The 19,331-nt window shown below is 36.6% G+C and overlaps 1 protein-coding gene across 6 annotated transcripts in view; it reads left to right on the top strand.

The window, feature by feature from the left end:
- The window catches only part of KIZ (kizuna centrosomal protein), a 205,913-nt gene that overhangs the window by 8,776 nt on the left and 177,806 nt on the right, over positions 1–19,331 (top strand). For all 6 annotated transcript variants that reach the window (XM_027840432.1, XM_027840428.1, XM_027840431.1 and 3 more), the window contains exons 2-3: positions 3,149–3,211; positions 13,144–13,306. In XM_027840432.1, coding sequence (XP_027696233.1) covers positions 3,149–3,211; positions 13,144–13,306 — 226 coding nt within the window. The remainder of the gene's footprint in view (positions 1–3,148; positions 3,212–13,143; positions 13,307–19,331) is intronic.

Genomic DNA, 19,331 nt, shown 5'->3' with positions numbered 1-19,331 from the left:
GGATGGATTAATTAATATATGTGACTTATTTCTTAGTATTTTATTTAAGCATCAGCATAAAGAGAATACGTTTCCATAGAAATTTCTAGGTCACTAGAAGTTTCCTTATAGTTTTGGTGAGTGAATCCTGAATTAATTCCCTCATTATTAAAGTTCTACCTAGTAGAACTTTCTCTTGAAGTATAAAATTGTGGATACAATAGTAAGGGGAAAAATAAAACATGAAAATAGACTGAAATTCCTATTGGTTCTGGACATAATGTCCACAGGTTTAGGAATATTCCAAAATCAATCTTGAACTTAAATTAAAATTCTGTTATGAATGGTAGTAATCAAAGTCACAAAGACTAGGAAACTACTTTATAAAGAATTTAAAGGATATAGAGCTGAGGATCCAAGACAAAGCCCTTGTAGATAATAGGCACAAACAGTGGATGGGATAATAATGAAGTGTCTTCAAGACAGGTATTATATGAATAGTTTTGAAAGGAAAAACCTGGGATTATACTGGGTTGCAAAAACCAAGACTGGCCCTTTTTCTCCCCTCTTCTTTTCCCTCCCTCCCCCCTCTTCCCCCATCCCCATCCTTCCCTCCAGCCTTTCTTCTTCTTCCCTTAACCGGCCTAGATGATGCCTTGGTGGAGAAGGCTGAAGAGGCCACGGAACCTGCCAAGGCAGACATCACAGGGCTATGCCAAGACATCTGACAGACAAGCTGACAGCCACCAGTGAAGACTATAAACTTCTGGAAAATATGAACAAACTGACTAGCTTGAAGAATCTAGAAATGAAAGATATTGCAGTAAACATAAGTAGAAACATAAAGGACTTAAACCAGAAATATGCAGCACTTCAGCCTTATCTAAATCAGATCACTTTGCAGGCAACTTAGAAGTTGAAGGTATATTCAAAGAAACTGGAAGCCAAGTACAAGAAGTTAGAGAGGTTATAAAGAAATTCTTTAGCACAAAGACTTTAACTATAAGAATGTTTCATAAAAGCTGAAATAAGTGGGATGGAACTTATCACTATGCTTCAATTCCTAAAAGGAAGCAGTGCTGCTGATCCAAGGAGAATCCTAGCCCCCACCTCTGGTTGGATGTGTAACTTTGGCCACCTTTTGATGTTTCCTAAACCTGGAACCCCTGGAACCTCATCTTATCATGTGCTTCATTGTGTACCCTGGATCAATGCTCTCTAGAGCAGGCACAGAGGAGAGGCTCTTGTCTCCCTGTCTTCTCCCTTCTTCCCTCTCCCCTAGGGCTCCACCTTGGACTCTCTGTTACGAATGTGCCCCCCCCCATAACCTGTTCTTCAACTTAAATAATATGATTTATGACCAAAAAAAAAAAATAAAACTAAAACTGAAGAAAATTTCAGTGAAGGTGGTGGTCCAGCCATAAGGGGAAAAAACCCAACGCATTGCCACAGCCAAAAGAAAGAATAAATCTTAAAGAAATCAGGCAGTGTATCTAATGAAAATATTAAAACCCTAAAAATATTTAGTAACTGTTGTGGCCCTATTTCTCACTTAATATAAACCTGAACTTTTGTTTCCAATGAGACCATCATTACTAGCTAGTAAAACTAGCTAGTTTTAAAGAACATCTTAAAAAAGACATTTTTATTGATATTTTTGTTTTTAATTCCATTTGCTTCTGTCTTCCTTCCTTAATCTCTCCAAGAGAGCTATCACTTAGAGAATAAAAAGAGGAAAAAAAAGTTCAGCAAAACTAACATATGCAATATTTTCCACCCTATACTATTATAGACTTTAGTTACTTGAATATTTTGTCTTTGCCAGTTTTCTCCGTGTAAGGTAAAATCTTTGAGATGTTTGAATTTTTATTTCACAAAGAACTTCTTTTTAAAAAATTTTTATTTATTTATTTTTGCAAGGCAATTGGGGTTAAGTGACTTGCCCAGAGTCACACGGCTAGTAAGCTAATAAGTACGTGTGTGAGGCCGCATTTGAACTCAGGTCCTCCTGACTCTAGGACTGGTGCTCTATCCACTGTGCAACCAAGGTGCCCCCCCCCCCTTTTTTTTAGGCATTTGAGGTTAAGTGACTTGCCCAGGGTCACACAGCTAGTAAGCAGCAAGTGTTTGGCGTGAGGCCGGATTTGAACTCAGGTCCTCCTGACTCCAGGGCTGGTGGGTGCTCTATCCACTGTGCCACCTAGCTGCCCCTCACAAAGAACTTCTTAATTGCAACCTTAGGTGGGCTAGTTTGTGGTTAGTTAAGATACTTCACTCACTAATCAAACTTCTGACATCAATCAGGCTATTCACATTTAAATTGTGTTCTGTGACTCACTTCCTTTATTTCCTCCCCAGTTTGTATTTCACTGTTCTTGTTTGTTTATATTTGTTACTGGGAAATAGTAAAGAACAGAGAGATAAAGGCATTATGAAAAAATAGTAAGACAAATTTGAGGGAGTTAAAATACTGATAGGAAAACTAGTTTGAATTCTAGCCAGCGGGCCAAACTCATCTGAGATCTGACCTGCCCTAAGTCTAGAATTAAGTTTTTCTTTGTATCCCCACTGTAATCCTGTCCATAATGTCAAAAGGCAAGTTAGATCAATATGTGCAGAAAATGTTATCCTGGCCTTACATTTAAATATTTCTTCTCTGTTTCCCTTTTGTTTTCATGAAAATCTACTTTGAAAAAGTCTTTTCCAAAGATTCCTGGGATGTACCCTTTCTTTTTGCTCTTTCTATATTTGCTTTGGGAATCCTTCCTGTTTCTCATTTTTGTCCTTTTACATATCTCATTTCCCTATTGACCTCTGAGTATATCTATGGAGAAGCTCTGAATTTGGAGCCAGAAAACCTTACGCAATGATGCAGTTCTAACATTTGTCTTCTAAGCTGTGATTCTGAGTAAATCACTTAACCTTTCTGAGTCTCAGTTTTCCCATCAACAAAACTGGAATAATAATACAGTACCTACCGTGCAGGCTTGCTATGAGGAAAGCACATTGTAAAACTTTTGAAGTGCTATATAAATGTTAGTTAATATTATTAAACATGGGCACCACAAACTGTTGCAGAGGCATGTTTATAAGCTAGACCCTTTTACAAATTTTGGATATTAATTTTGTTACTAATTTACTTATGAAGCATTTTCTTTTAATACTGCAGTGAAAAGAAGAGATTAGAACTGGAAAGAAAACTTTATGAGTATTCCCAATCTGATCTATGTAGGTAAGTAATAACAGTAACAATAGTTTTTTAATATGATTTATACCTGTTACTACATATATGTTACATAAGCTACTATGTAGCTTAAAATATTACATAGCTTTAAATATCATTGTACAGAATGTGTTTTCATAGTACCTTTGCTATTCTTTTTTTCATGATGTAAAGATAATAAAATGTATTATTTGTAAGTGGATTTGCTTAGAAAAATTAGAACAAAATGAAAATTACATTCTTTTCATTATGTCTTTGCTATTTGTTTTCTACTTTTTTTGTCATACGCTAGCAGAAAAAGGCATTATTTACTCCTTTTGGAGTAATGAAATAGCCTGTATGATGGTTAATGCTTGATTTTCTTACTTGATCTTCAACCAAGTTGCTGCACTAAGATCATCTGACATCTGTTTGTTCATTGATGTGTGAGAGTAATTATTAAAAGTGATATGATTGCATGCACAATTTGTAGTAAGCAAATAAATTTGTAGAACACATTCTTAGTATTAGAATTTATGCATTTTGAGATCTACTTTGAGAATGTTTGACTTTTACTTATAAAAACTTTTTTTACAAAATAGTATTAAAATGAAACCTCATGTCAAAATCATAAGTGAATAATGAGAGAATAATCCAGCAAAAATAAAGGCCAGTTGTACTGTTTTTATTATTTATTTAGCACATCCATATCTTAATTCTCAAAATTATCTGTTGGCTTTTAAATCTAGAGGTAGTTGTGCTTTAGTGAAAAGAATACTGGATATGAACTCAAAAGATCTTTTATTCAAATCTGCATCTGCTACTTTATAACCTTGAGCAGGCATTTATTAAGTACTTATTATGTGCTAGCACTGTGCTAAACTCTGGTAATATAAATACAGGCAAATTGAAAGACAGCCCCTCAAGGAACCTACATTCTAGTGGGGAAGACAGCATAGAAAAGAGAGCTGAAAAGAAGGGAGGGGTGGGGAGAGAAGGTAGCCAGCTTGGGGCATAATGGAAGAGACCAGAGGAATGCAGCCTAGTGGGAAATGAAGAAATGAGGAGCCCTCCGCCATGTCTTTGAGCATCAGTTTCTTTGTCTATAAAATGAAGAGAGATTAGTTTAACTGATCTTTGAGGTCCCTTTCTGCCTTAAATCTATGGTTTACTTGGCATTCTGCTGACAGTAATGGAAAAGACAAGGACAGCACAGCCATATGGACCATAGTGAAAAGAACAGTAGAGCCTTAGATGCCTCAGTCATAGAAAGTGAACTAGTCATGAACTGGCAAAGGAACTGCTATTATTGTAGTGTCCAGTTTCACGGCAAGATAAGACAGTGGCAAAGAGGTGCAGCGTAGTCAGTATAAAGTAGTTTTTCTGATTATTCATACATTCGTAGAACAGTGAAATTAGCATAGTCTAAGATACACTCTTCCTACTTGATAGCCCCAAGTTTGTTAGGATTTGGCTATTGGTGTCTCTAAGCTTTATTTTTATTGTTATATTATATGTTATAATTATATATTGTAGATCACTAGAGAATTCAGGGAGAGACTTATTAAAATAGGACAGTAGATTCTGAATAATTTGGCTAATTTATATACTTGAACAGTCAGATTTGGGGATTGATTTTGGAGAAAATATCCTTAGAATTTGGATGGAGGTTTATTCTCTGAGGGTGGATACTTGTAGAGGAGTATGGAAAAATAAAGAGAATAAATTTTTACTGAGTGTTGGCTATATGCATAGCCCTATACCAAGCTGTAGAAACCACTACTGCTAGCATTACCCCCACTTCAATTGTTGGTTCCCAACCAACCCAGTCTGGAGAGGAAATAGCAGGAGGCTATCTTGAGCTGTGGTGGGGGTGGAAGAGATGGGAAGTCATGAAGCATCCAGTCAGGAGGGGAAATTGAAGAATGATAACTTACGTGAAAGCACACAGTTGCTAGCATGCTAGCATAAATACAAAGATTTTATTGAAAATCACTGATCTGTGGTGAGATATTTGGGGTCTTAATTTGAGTCATTTTAGATATCTCTAAAATTTCTTGTTTTGAAGGTAGATTTTTTCTCCCTATCTTTGGAAGTTTTTTTTCCCTTGATACAGACTGCTTAATAACTTAGTCTGCTAATGATAGAAACACTAAATTTCCAGCAGCAATTGGACAAGGCATTTTACTGTCCTAACAAACTTTGAAAATTTCATCCCTTTATGCATGAAAATTTCATCTGGTAACTGATTTTTTTTTTACAGTCCCCAAAACAGTTGTTCCAGACCTTCTCTCATTAAGTCCCTCACACTATTCCTTTCCTCAGCTGTCAGGAGATGATCTTGTCTCATACTTTACTGAGAAACTAGAGACCATTCACAGCTATTAGCAGCCTCGTCACATGACAAACTATTGCAAAACTATCAGCTCAACTTTAAATAGGACCTTTAGTTGAGGTCCCTCTTCTCCCTTTCTCTACATCTCAAAACCCTTTGACATCATCCCTGATTCTTTCTTCATTTATTTGGTCTCTAATAGGGTAGAGGCCTTTTTCCTCACTGAGGCCAATATTTATATGCTTATCCTTGATCTCATCCCTTCCTATCTTCTTGACTAGATTGCTCCCACAATCAGCCACGCTCTCTAATTATTCTCCCTTTCCAATGCTTCTTCCCTGCTGTCTGCAAATGTGCCTAGCTCTCCCCTGTCCTTTAAAAAAAACCCATTACTTGTCTCTTCTGTCCCTTCTATATGTCCTTGTACCTATTTTTCCTGGCCACATTCCTAGAAAAACTTATACTGTCAATTCCTCTATTTCCTCTTCTTTTGGTCACTTCTCAACTCTGGCTTCTGAATGTCCTTAATTAGCTAAATCATTTCCCAAAGATGTTGATCATTTAATTGCTGAATCTGACTCCATTTTCTCAGTCTTTATTCTTCTTGAAGTTTATTGAATGTTTGATACTTTTTCTGTTTAAATTAAAATTTTTTAACTTGAAACCTAAGCGCCAAAAAATAACATTTCAATATATGTAATAGAACACAAAATGATAATTATATATGAAACCATGAATCTCCATTTAATACCACTTTTTAAAAAATGGTATATAATGAATCCCTTACATTACTTTAAAAATTGTCCTGCTTGTCTCTGCTTTGTTTTGAACTTGATTCTGTTTTTTTCTGTGTGTTTAAGAAAATATTTCAATGACCCTCTTTTTTTGGCATCAGTTTTGCTAGCTTCTTTTCTCCCTTCCCCTATTAAAAAAAAACATATTGAACCTGCAGGCCACTAAAACTCCAGAATCTTGTTCAGAAGAACTGCTACTTATCCATGCTTCGCCTATCTTATACTTGCAAAGTTAATTTCTTTGTATCCAAATGGAAGATTTTATATTTGACCCTATTGAATTTCATATTATTAGAGTCAGCTCAATACTTTAGCCTGTCAGGATCCTTTTGGATCCTTACTCTGTCATCCATTAGATTAGCAATTTCTCACAGCCTTATGTCATAAGAAAATTTGATGAAGACACCACCTATGCCTTTACCTAAGTTGTGGATACAAATGTTAAACAGCACAGGGTCAAGCACAAATCTTTGGGTAATTGCACCGTAAACCTCCTGCCAAGTCAACATTGGATCATTTACAACTACTCCATTAGTGTAGCTGTCCATCTAGTTCTGAAATGGTCTGATTATATTGTCATCCAACCCAAGTCTCTTCCAGCTTTTTCCCAAGTACCGCATATCAAAAGCTTTGCTAAAACCTAGGTAAACTATATCCACAGCATTCTCTTCCTCTACTATCTTAGCAGCTCTGTCAAAAAAAGGCAATAAAGTTAGTCTGCCAGGACCTGTTTTTTTGTTTTTGTTTTTGTTTTTTAGGCAGTTGGGGTTAAGTAACTTGCCCAGGGTCACAGCTAATGAGTGTCAAGTGTTTGGTCTGAGGCTGGATTTGAACTCAGGTCCTCCTGACTCCAGGGCCGGTGCTTTATCCACTTCGCCACCTAGCTGCCCCATGGCAGGACCTGTTCTTGATGAAGCCATGCTGGCTCTTTACAATTACCCTTCTCTTTCTAGATATTTTCTAACCATTTCTTTAACAGTGATTTCCCAGGAAAACTGCACTAGGTGGCTCAGTGGATAGAGTGCTAGACCTGGAGTAAGGAAGACCTGGATTTAAATCCTGTCTTTGATACTTATGTAACCCTAGACAAGTTACTAAATCTCTATCTGCCTCAGTTTTCTCATCTGCAAAACGGGAATAAGAATATCACCTACTTACCAGATTTGTTATGAGGATCAAATGAGAAAATACTGGAAGTTGCTTAGTTAACCTTCGAGTACTATATAAAAATTACCTTTAAAAAAAAGATCTCACATGACACTTACTAGCTGTGTGACCCTGGGCAAGTCACTTAACCCTGATCGCCTCACCAAAAAAAGACAAAAAAAAAAAAAAGAGCTGATAGGCCTATATTTTTTACTCTGTTCTCTTTACCTTTTTTTTTTTTTGACAATTGGGATAACATTTGCCATTTTTAGTCTTGTAGTACCTCTCCTATCTTCTGTGATCTTTCTTATATCACCAACAGTGGCTCAGCAATCACATATGCTAGTTTTTTCAGAAGCTGAGTATTCAGTTTATCTGGGACAGGTAGCTTGACTTCTCTAGGGTAGCTCGGTTCTTCTTACTATCTCCTTACTCATCTGAGGTATCAACTTCCTGTTAATCCTTTTGGTTCTGTCATTTCCAGTGTACAAGTCATTCTCTTTTGCAGATAAAATAAAAACAAAGATTTGAGCAGCTTTACTTTCTCTTTTGTCAGTTATCATCATCTCAGCCCAATTTCAAGTTTAATTTTTATCTTTATCTTGGTGGCTTCCAAATTTAAAATATTCAGCCAGCCCTGGTCTTTCTCCTAGCTCCAGTTCCATACCACCAACTGGTTATTAGACTTATTAAGTGGATGTGTCCCAAAGACATCTCAAACCCAGTGTTTCCAAAACAAAACTCATTTTCTTTTCCCCCAAATCCACCCCTGTTCCAAACTTTCCTGTTTGTGTCAAGGTCACTTCCATTTTTCTAGTAGCCCAAATTCACAATCTGAAGAGTCACCCACAACTTCTCACTCTCCCTCACTACCTATATTTAATCAATTGCCACATTCTGTTAGTTCTAAGTCTGTAACTTCCCTTGCATCTGTCTCTTTCTTTTTACTTCATCCTAGTTCAAACCCTCATCATTTCTTCTCTAGACTATTGTAGTAGTATCTTGGTTGCTTTCCTTGCTTCACATCTGTCCCTGGGGTAGGTTGATCCTCCATACTGCTGCCAAATTGGTTTCCTGAAGCACAAGTTATGTCACTCCCCTGCTGAATACATTTCCATAGTTTTCTGTTACCTCTAGGGTAAAATAGAAACTGTTTAAGGTTTTTCATAGCCTGGTTCAACCCCATCTTTATAGCTTCACAAATAATTTCCCCTTTTTCACTCTGTAGTCCAAGCAAACACATTTTTGCTGTGATAGTTCATTCTTTTCTCCTCTTTTGCCTAGGTTGCTTCTGTGCTAGAAATGGACACCTTCCTCATTTCCATCTCTTCGAATCCCTAGTTTATTTCAAAGCTCAACTCATCTTCTACTTGAGTCCTTCCTTGATACCACCCCTCCCTCCAGTTGCTACTGACTGACTGGCAAAAAACAAAAGTCCCAGCCCTCAAGAACTTATATTAAAAAAAAAAATCATTGTATGTGTCTTGAGACACAATGGGAAGAATGCTGGACTTTGTACACAGTAACAGAGATATTGTAAGATGATCAACTGTGAATGACTTAACTATTCTCAGTAATATATTTATCCAAGGCTACTCTGAAGGACTTATGATGAGAAATACCACCCATCCCCAGAGAAAGAACTAATGGAGTCTGAATACAGATTGAAGCATACTTTTTAACTTTCTTCATTTTTCTTAGGGTTTTATTTTGATCTATGTTTTCTTTTGTAACATGACTAATATAGAAATATGTTTTGCATGACTACACATGTATAACCTATATAAAACTGATTGCCTTCAGGGTGGAGCCAAGATGGTGGAGTAAAAGCAGTGACTTGCTTGAGCTCTCCCCCAAACACCTATTAAAAATGACTCTAAACAAATTCCAGAGCAGCAGAACCCACAGAAAGCAGAGTGAAACAAATTTCTAGCCCAAGACAGCCTGGATGGCTGATTGGAAAAGGCTGTTGTGCCAGGCTGGGAGAGGAAGGCAGTTCAGCATGGGTGTGCAGGCAAAGACCAGGCCTCAGTGAACCTGGAGCAGGCCTCAGAGGACTGAATCAGGGGCAGCTGTGGCAGTTTCTAGACTTACCAATCCACAAACACCAAAGACAACTTAGAAGATCAGTGAGAAAGGTCTGTTGGACCTGGTGAGAGAAGAGCTAGGTCCAGCCCCAGTCCCGGCATAGCCCTGGGGTGGTGGCTGCTTCCGGGAGCTCTTGCCCCACAGACAGAGCAGGGATCAAGTGGCTGATCAGAGGGGGATTGCAGGGATCTCTTTGCTGGCATGTGGGCAGGATTCTCTTGCTTTGCCTATGCTTGGATCTGGGTGGCAGTCCGGGGACAAGGAGGAGAGCTGGCGTGGTGGAGCTTGTAGTGGCGGTGGAGAGGGACTCCTCCTCACAGTTCCAAGGTGGAAAAGAGTGCTTGTGGTCACTCATGGACCAGTGCATAGGCCAAGAAAGGAGTAAACACCTCTCCTTTGGTTATACTACCTTGGAAGAACTGAAAATTTACTGGTCCCTAGAAGTATCTCTGAAAACAGCTGCACAAAACCCCCAAAGCTTGGGACAGTACATTCTCCACACTGGAAGCAGATGCCTACCTTAACAAAGAGTTTAAAAGTCAAATAATTGGCTGAGAACATGAGCAAACTGTGCAAAAAAAAAAAAAGTCAGACCATAGGATCTTACTTTGGTGACAAAGAAGACATACAACCAGAAGACAACAAAGTCAAAGCTCCTACATCCAAAGCCTCCAAGAAAAATATGAATCAGTCCCAGTCCATGGAAGAGCTCAAAAAGGATTTTGAGAAGCAAGTAAGAGAAGTAGAGGAAAAACTGGGAAGAGAAATGAGAGTGATGCAAGAAAATCATGAAAAACAAGTCAATAGCTTGCTAAAGGAGATCCAAAAAAAACACTGAAGAAAATAACACCTTAAAAAAGAGACTAATCCAAGTGGCAAAAGAGGTCCAAAAAGCCAATGAAGGGAAGAATGCCTTCAAAAGCAGAAATGGCCAAATGGAAAAGGAAGTCCAAAAGCTTACTAAAGAAAATACTTCCTTAAAAATTAGAATGGAGCAATTGGAAGCTAGTGACTTTATGAGAAATCAAGACATTGTAAAACAAAACCAAAGGAATGAAAAAAATAGAAGACAATGTGAAATGTCTCATTGGAAGAACAACTGACCTGGGAAATAGATCCAGGAGAGATAATTTTAAAATTACTGGATTATCTGAAAGCCATGATCAAAAAAAGAGCCTAGACATCATCTTTCAAGAAGTCATCAAGGAAAACTGCCCTGATATTTTAGAAACAGAGAGTAAAATAGAAATGGAAAGAATCCACCAATCATCTCCTGAAAGAGATCCCAAAAGGAAAACTCCTAGGAATGTCATAGCCAAATTCCAGAGTTCCCAGGTGAAGGAGAAAATATTGCAAGCAGCCAGAAGGAAACAATTCAAGTATTGTGGAAACTCAATCAGGATAACACAAGATTTAGCAGCTTCTACATTAAGGGACTGGAAGGCTTGGAATATGATATTCCAGAAGGCAAAGGAGATAGGATTACAGCCAAGAATCACCTACCCAGCAAAACTGAGTATAATACTTCAGGGGAAAAGTGGACATTCAGTGAAATAGAGGACTTTCAAGCATTCTTGATGAAAAGACCAGAGCTGAATAGAAAATTTTACTTTCAAATATAAGACTCAAGAGAAGCATGAAAAAGTAAACAGGAAAGAGAACTCGTAAGGGACTTATTAAGGTTGATCTGTTTACATTCTTGCATGGAAAAATGATATTTGTAACTCATGAGACCTTTGTCAGTATTAGGGTAGTTGGAGGGAAAAAATTTTATGTATAGATAGATAGATAGATAGATAGATAGATAGATAGATAGATAGATAGATAGATAGATGGCACCGGGTGAGTTGAAGATGAAGGGATGATATCTAAAAAATAAAATTAAGCAGTGAGAGAGGATTATACTGGGAGAAGGAGAAAGAGAGGGGTAGAGTGGGGTAAATTATCTCACCTAAAAGAGACAAGATAAAGTTTTTACAGTGGAGGGGAAATGGGGGAAGGTGAGAAGGAATGAGTGAATCTTATTCTCCTTGGATTTGGCTTAAGGAGGGAATAACATGCACACTCAGTTGGGTATGGAAATCTATTTTACCCTATAGGAAAATAGGGGGAAAGGGGATAAGGGGGGGAGATGATAGAAGGGAGGGCAGATTGGGGGAAGGGGTAATCAGAAGCAAACACTTCTGGGGAGGGATAGGGTCAAAAGAGAGAATAGAATAAATAGGGGGCAGGATAGGATGAAGGGAAATATAGTTAGTTTTCACAACGTGACTACTATGGAAGTGTTTTGCATGACTACATAAGTATAACCTGTATCGAGTTGCTTGCCTTTTCAATGAGGGTGGTGGGTGGGGAGGGAGGAAGGGAGAAAATTTGGAACCCAAAGTTTTGAGAACAAATGTTAAAAATCATTTTCACATGCAACTGGGAGATAAGATATACAAGCAGTGGGGTATAGAAATCTATCCTTCCTTACTGGAAAATAGAAGGGGAAGGGCATAAGAGAAGGGGGGGCGATAGAAGGGAGGGCAGATTAGGAGAAGGGGTATTCAGAATGCATGCAGTCTTGAGGTGGGAGGAAGGGTGAGATGAGGAGAAAATTTGGAACTCAAAATCTTGTAGAAATGAATGTTGAAAACTAAATAAATAATTTAATACACACACACACACAAAAACCTGATTGCCTTCTCAATGAGGGTGGTGGGGAGGGAGGGAGAGAATTTGGAACTCAGTTTTAAAAATGAAGGTTGAAAATTGTTTTTACATGTAATTGGGGAAAAATTAAATACTAAATATTTTTAAAAGGAAGAATGCTGGACTTTAATTTTGGAGAGACTCAAGTGGGGACAAAAATACAGGCAGAACCTATGTCACAGGTTGTTAGGGAGAAAGAGAAGGGGAGAAAAGGGGAGGGAGGGAGAGAAAGAGAGAGAGAGAGAGAGAGAGAGAGAGAGAGAGAGAGAGAGAGGGAGAATATGTAAAATACTTTGCATATTACCTTAAAGTCATTTATAAATGTCCGCTATTCTGTGATACCAAACACTAGAAGACAGTTTCATGAAAGTTAGCTTATAATTTGTAGCAAGCATTTATTTATGTTTTTTAAATGCAACCTTTTCTTAAACAATTAAAAATTAGACATTTTTAATGCTTTCTGAGTTGTGGTTTGCTGTTTCTTTCTATTTCCTGTTGAGCTGATAATTTTAAAATAGCCTGCCACGTGGTAAAACTGCTAATATGTTATTTATTTTAACATGTCTATGTCAGTAGTACTTAAAAATCACATTTGATTATATATATGAAGTAAATCTTACTAGGTCTTTATGCCATGAATAATATAATACAGTTTCGTATAAGTTTCTTAGGAAATCTATGATCATATCTAGCCAGTATAATACTTCAGGAATGCTGCTTTAATTTTCTTCCTATAGAGATATAACTTTCAGCTTTTCAAATTAAAGTATTAAGGGCAGAATAATCCAGGTAGCATGCTTTTTGAACATTGTATTAAAATAATTCTATGCACATTTGAAAATATTTTCTTAAGTTTGTTGCTCAAAATCTAATTTTATTTTTTAAAATCTGCATTTGTTTTCTAGAACTAAACTGAAGTATATAAAACTAAAAAAAAACCTGAAAGAAATATGTGAATCAGAAAGAAAAGCTCATGTTCGAAACCAAGAATATTTAAAACAATGTCACCAGATTCGGGCCCATATTGAAAGCTTCACCAGAAATACAGACAGACTTCAGAAATTGAAGGTAAAATGTTGTTATATAGCCTTTACTTATCTACTTTCAAAAACAGGAATTAGTAGGAAATGATTCTGAATCAATCAATCATTGGTCATTTATTAAGGGCCCACTATGTGATATAGTAGTTAGAGAGCTGGACTTGAAATCAGGAAGGAGGACCTGAGTTCAAGTTTTACCTCTTGACCCATCATGTCTGTGTGACTCTGGCCAAGTCATTTACTCTCTAAATAACCCTTTGATACTACTAGTGTAGAGAAGTTGCCAACCTGTATCTTTAGAGAATTTCATTACCATTTCATACTAATGAAACAACAGGTTCAATCTCTAGCCCACTCTGACACACTAGTTGCTGGAGATACTGAGACAAAAGTGAAATGATCTTGCTTTCAAGGAGTTAACCTTCTATCAGAGAAAACAGGATGTAAGCATATAAGTAAATATTAGTACTTAGTCTCAAATAAATATCTCTCAGCAGTGATTCATGCAACTCACATTTCATAACTTAGAAAATTGCAATTTGCTTTACTAGAATTTATTTAAGAAGACTACTTTTGTTAATGTTTTTGTGGAATATGTTTAGTAACGCTATATAAAAATTTAAGTATTAAAAAATTATTTCTTAGTTGTTAGATCTAGTGATCTTTTCTTAGTCCTCACCTTCCGTGTTGTTTTGCTAATTACTATTTCCTCATGAATACTCTCTAAATTCAGTTTTTGAGATAACTTGCCTCTCTTGTTTCTCCTGAAACTTGACTGACCATTCTTTCTAAGTTTTCTTTACTGGATCATCATACATTTGTTGTCCTTTAAGCTTGGATATGCCCCAAAGCTCTGTGACCTTAGATTCAATTGTCATCTCTAATGTAAATGTCTTTCATTTCATCTATATCTGTCTCTCATCTCCTGACTCCAGTTCCACATCACCAACTTCCTACATTACCTTTTACGTCCAAGTTTGCAACCTTGGCATCATTAATAGGTTACCAAGTCTAGTCAGTTTTATCTTCACAACATCTCTTATAGCTAGTCCTCTCTTTCCACTTCTGTAGTTACCTAACTAGATCAGACCTTCATCACTTCTCACCTAAACTACTGCAGTTACCAACTATTTGGACTCCTCCTGTCCATACTGTCCTCTCTGTATTCTATCTTCCACTTGGCAACCAAATTGATATTTTTTTTTCTTTTAAATAGTATTTTATTTTTTCCAATTATATGTAAAGACAATTTTAAAAATTCATTCTTTTATAAAATTTTGAATTCCAAATTTTTTCCTCCTTCTCTGCTTTCCCTCCTCCCTAAGACGGTAAGCAGTTTGATATAGGTTATATATGTGTAACCATGTAAAACATATTTCCGTATTAATCATGTTACATTAGTCATGAAACAGAACAAAAGAAAAAACTGGAAAAAATAAAGAAAGTGAAAATAGTGTGCTTTGATCTGTATTCAAACTCCAGTAGTTCTTTCTCTGGATGTGTATAGCATTTTCCATTTTGAGTCTTTTGGAATTGTCTTGGATCATTGTATTGCTGAGAAGAGCTAAGTCATTTATAGTTGATCATCCTTAAAATATTGCTATTACTGTGTACAATGTTCTCCTGGTTCTGCTCATTTCACTTTGCATCAGTTCATGTTCAGTCTTTCTAGGTTTTTCTGAAATCTGCCTGCTCATCATTACTTATAGAATAATAGTATTCCATTCCATTCATATACCACAACTTGTTCAGCCATTCCCCATTTGATGGGTAACCCCTCAATTTCCAATTCTTTGTCACCACAAAAAGAGCTGCTATAAATATTTTTATGCATGTCCTTTTTTATTATTTTTTTGAGATACAGACCTAGTAGTGGTATTGCTGGATCAAATTGATTGCCCTTTGGGTGTAGTTCCAATTGCTCTCCAGAATGGTCAGATCAGTTCAAACTCCAACAACAATGTTACTACATTGTGTCCCAATTTTCCCACATCTTCTCAATATTTATCATTTTCCTGTTTTGTCATGTTAGCCAATCTGATAGGTGTGAGGTGGTACCTCAGAGTTGTTTTAATTTTCATTTCTCTAATCAATAGTGATTTAGAGCATTTTTTCACGTGACTATAGATAGTTTTGATTTCCTCATCTGAAAACTGCCTGTTCTTATCCTTTGACCATTTATTAATTGGGGAATGACTTGTATTCTTATAAATTTGACTCAGTTCTCTGTATCAAATTGACATTCTTGATGTTCAGATGTAGCCACATCACTTCCCTGCTCATGAAGCTTCAGTGGTGTCTGATTGCTTTGAGAATAGGATTCATGCTCCTTTGGCGTTGGTTGAGAACAAACCCAATACCTGAAAAATTTTTATAAAGAATTTTATTAGGTCACTTAGCAGAGGAGAGAGCCAGAAAAAGTGTGGCTGCCTCTGCCAGTCTCTGTGAATCTTACATAGAGTTTACCTAAGGGTACAAGCACATGAATTGCATGTAGGTAGCTTTCAGAAAAGAAAAATTCCCACATACGGTTGTTTGAGATGTATATTAGCAGGTAAGTATAAACATTTAATATAATTTGGGGAACCCAAATCACAAACTTTGGGTGGACTCAAAACAAGACCTGGGTGGGATTTAAGCCTTCTTTGCAGCCATCTGGCTTCCCTGGAATGTCTCTAAGGTCAGCCTGACCTCTGTGGTAAGCTTTCGGTTAGACAGTTTTCTATCCATATAAAACTAGGTTTGAACAATATTAATAAATAATAAATAATGAAGTATTTGCTCACAATTCCCCATTTTTGGACATTTAAAAGTCCACTATGCTCATAAACAGAGAGCTGGGTTAAGATCTCAAAGGAAGTTCATTAAAGTAATCCAAGTCAGTGCTGTCCTCCTCACTACTTATTTTGTTTAAAAGGACCACATTGGTGACAAACTTCTCCCAATGTCTCTTGATCAGAGAACAAAATTTGAGGAATTGCCTCAGGGCCTGTGAGTCAGGGGGCTTAGACTTGCACTGGGACACAAGTGCACTACACAGGATAGGGAAATTTCCCCAGATATTGAAAGCAAGAGCAGGAAAAATGCGTATGGCCACAGACATCACAAAATATGCTACTGGGAATCCGGTTGGTGAAGTGGTAGAGTACTGGGCCTAGACTCAGAAAGACCTATCTTCCTGAGTTCAGATCTGGCCTGAGACACTTACTAGCTTTGTGACTTTGGGCAAGTCACTAAAACCTGTTTGCCTCAGTTTTCTCATCTGTAAAATGACCTAGAGAAGGAAATGGCAAACCATTCCAGTATCTTTGTCAAGAAAATCCCAAGTGGGGTCATGAAGAGTTAGACATAATTGAAATGACTGAACAATAGTAATCACAAAAAGTCATAATCCCATGCTCCCTTTATGTCATAAAAGTTAAGTAGCCTCTCTAGGTAAACTGGGTCAGGTTACAGATTAAATTATATTTAAAAGGTTACAATAGACTAATTGAGAGGGGAGATTTACATATCACAAAGTTAACTAAGACATCAGGTAAATTCTACCTTACACAGTTAGCTAGGGGAATTAATGAATAATTAAATTACTTTGGAAAGCTGAAACTCATCCTTTGGCTTCAACCTGAGGAATATCAAACAGTTAACACTCTTATTCTATAAGTCAAATTTTGGTCAGATGAGGTTAATATTAACAGAAGACAGACTTTTAATTAACTGAAAGTTGCAGGAGGAATGACCTTGATTCCCAAACAGTAAATAAAAGCAATTTGGGCATACCCCTCTTGCAAGTAGCATGAACACTGTGAAACATTAGAACCCAAGAAATGCAATAATGATCATCAATATTAAATAATATCAAATGTCTGTGTTTCTAGTAACCTACTTCCAAAGTTGACTTAATTAGCATATTTCATCTTGAGTCCCAGCTGTCACATAATAGTCATCTAGTCCCTGGAAACATCTTCCCTTGGAGATTCTGCGATCAGCCTCATTCTTAGGGCAGCTCTGGGGGGAGGTCCTGCTAGTATATCTGCATCTCTGGTTCCAAGTCACCTGCAAAGGTTCCCTAGTCAATGTTGCTAAAACTTGCCAGTCATGAGACTCAATGCAATTTAGTACAACCTCCTAAATTTAGTTTTCCAGTAATTAGTTTATATGGTGAAAACCAGCACAGACCTTATGAAACAACCCTATTAACAATGGAGGTATAAGAAGAACATCAAATTAGGAACCTATGAACATAATTATAAACACTTTTTATACAAATAAAGTCAGAGTTGAATAATTGGAGTAATGTTATTTGTTCATGGGTGGGCACAGCCAATATAAAAATTGTCCAGAAGATATTGGTCTTGACATTTTTAGTCATGACACTTCTATCTAATCTACTTAAGCAATATCATCTCAAATTAATTACCAAAAAATTATTTTATTGAGCTAGAAAAAAATTACAATAGAATTCACTTAGAAGAACAAAAAGTCAAGAATATCAAAGGAATTGGGGGGCAGCTAGGTGACACAGTGGATAGAGCACCCGCCCTGGATTCAGGAGGACCTGAGTTCAAATCCAGCCTCAGACACATAACACTAGCTGTGTGACCCTTGGCAAGTCACTTAACCCCCAATGCCCCCCCCCCAAAAAAGAAAATAAATATCAAAGGACTAATGGGCGGGTAAATGTAAAGGGAGTAGATTTAACAGTACCAAATCTTAAACTGGCAGTAATTATCAATATTCTCTGGATACTGGCTAAGAAATAGAATGGTTGATTATTGGAACAGAGTAGACATACAACACATAGTAGTAAATGATTATAGTAGCCTTGTTTTTGACAAATGTAAAGGTTTAAGCTTTTGGGATAAGAATTCACTATTTGGTAAAAATTGTTAGGAAAACTGGAAAGCAGTCTGGCAGAAATTAGTATAGGCCAATATCTTGCACCATTTATCAAGATAAGGTCCCAATAGATATGTGATGTAGATATAAAGGGAGATATCACATAAATTAGAAGAACATGGAACATATTAACTATCAGATTTATGGATAGGAGAAGGATTTATGAATAAACAAGAAATAGCATTGTGAGATGTAAAATGGATAATTTTGATTACATTAAATTAAAATGGTTCTGTACAAATAAAATTAATGTAGCCAAGATTAGAAGGAAAGCAGAAAACTGGAGAAAAACATTTATAGACAGTTTCCAGGATAAAGGTCTCATCTCATATATATAGAGAAATTTGTCAAATTTATAAGAATACAAGTCATTCCTCAATTGATAAATGGTGAAAGGATATGAACAAGCAGTTTTTGAATGAAGAAAGCAAAGATAGATAGATCTATACATATATATAGTCATATACAATGCTCTAAGTCATTATTGATTAGAAAAATACAAATTAAAACAACTTTGACATACCATCTCACACCTATCAAATTGACTAAAATGATAGGAGGAGAAAATGACAAATGTTGGAGGGGATGGAAAAACTGGGACACTAATACACTTTTGGTGGAACTGTGAACTGATCCAACTGTTTTGGAGAGCAATCTGGAATTATTTCCAAAAAGTTATAAAACTGTGCATACCCTTTGATGCAGCAATACCACTATGAGGTCTGCTTCCCAAGGTGATTAGGGAAAAAGGAAAAGAACTTATATGTTCTAAAATATTTATAGCAGCTCTTTGTGGTGGCAAAGAACTGGAAATTGAAGGAATGCCCATCAATTGGGGCATGGCTAAACAAGTTGTGGTATATGATTGTGATGGAATACTACTGTGCTATGAGAAATGATGAGCAGGTTGATTTTAGAAAAACATGAAAAGACTTGCATGAAATAATGAAGAGTGAATGAGCAGAACCAAGAGAACAGTAGAATGTGAATGACTAAGCTATTCTAAGTAATATAAATATTCAACCAAATTACAAAGGACCTAACAAGGAAGATGCTATTCATCTCCAGAGAAAGAACTAATAAATAGAAGTATGCATAGTATGGTTTTACATCTATCTATCTATCTATCTATCTATCTATCTATCTATCTATCTATC

Source organism: Vombatus ursinus, unplaced genomic scaffold, assembly GCF_900497805.2.
Source record: "Vombatus ursinus unplaced genomic scaffold, bare-nosed wombat genome assembly UNPS02014841.1, whole genome shotgun sequence".
In the NCBI taxonomy this organism is placed as follows: Eukaryota; Metazoa; Chordata; class Mammalia; order Diprotodontia; family Vombatidae; genus Vombatus; species Vombatus ursinus.
The sequence above is the reverse complement of the archived record's forward strand: the minus strand, read 5'-3'. Positions and strand labels throughout refer to the sequence as shown.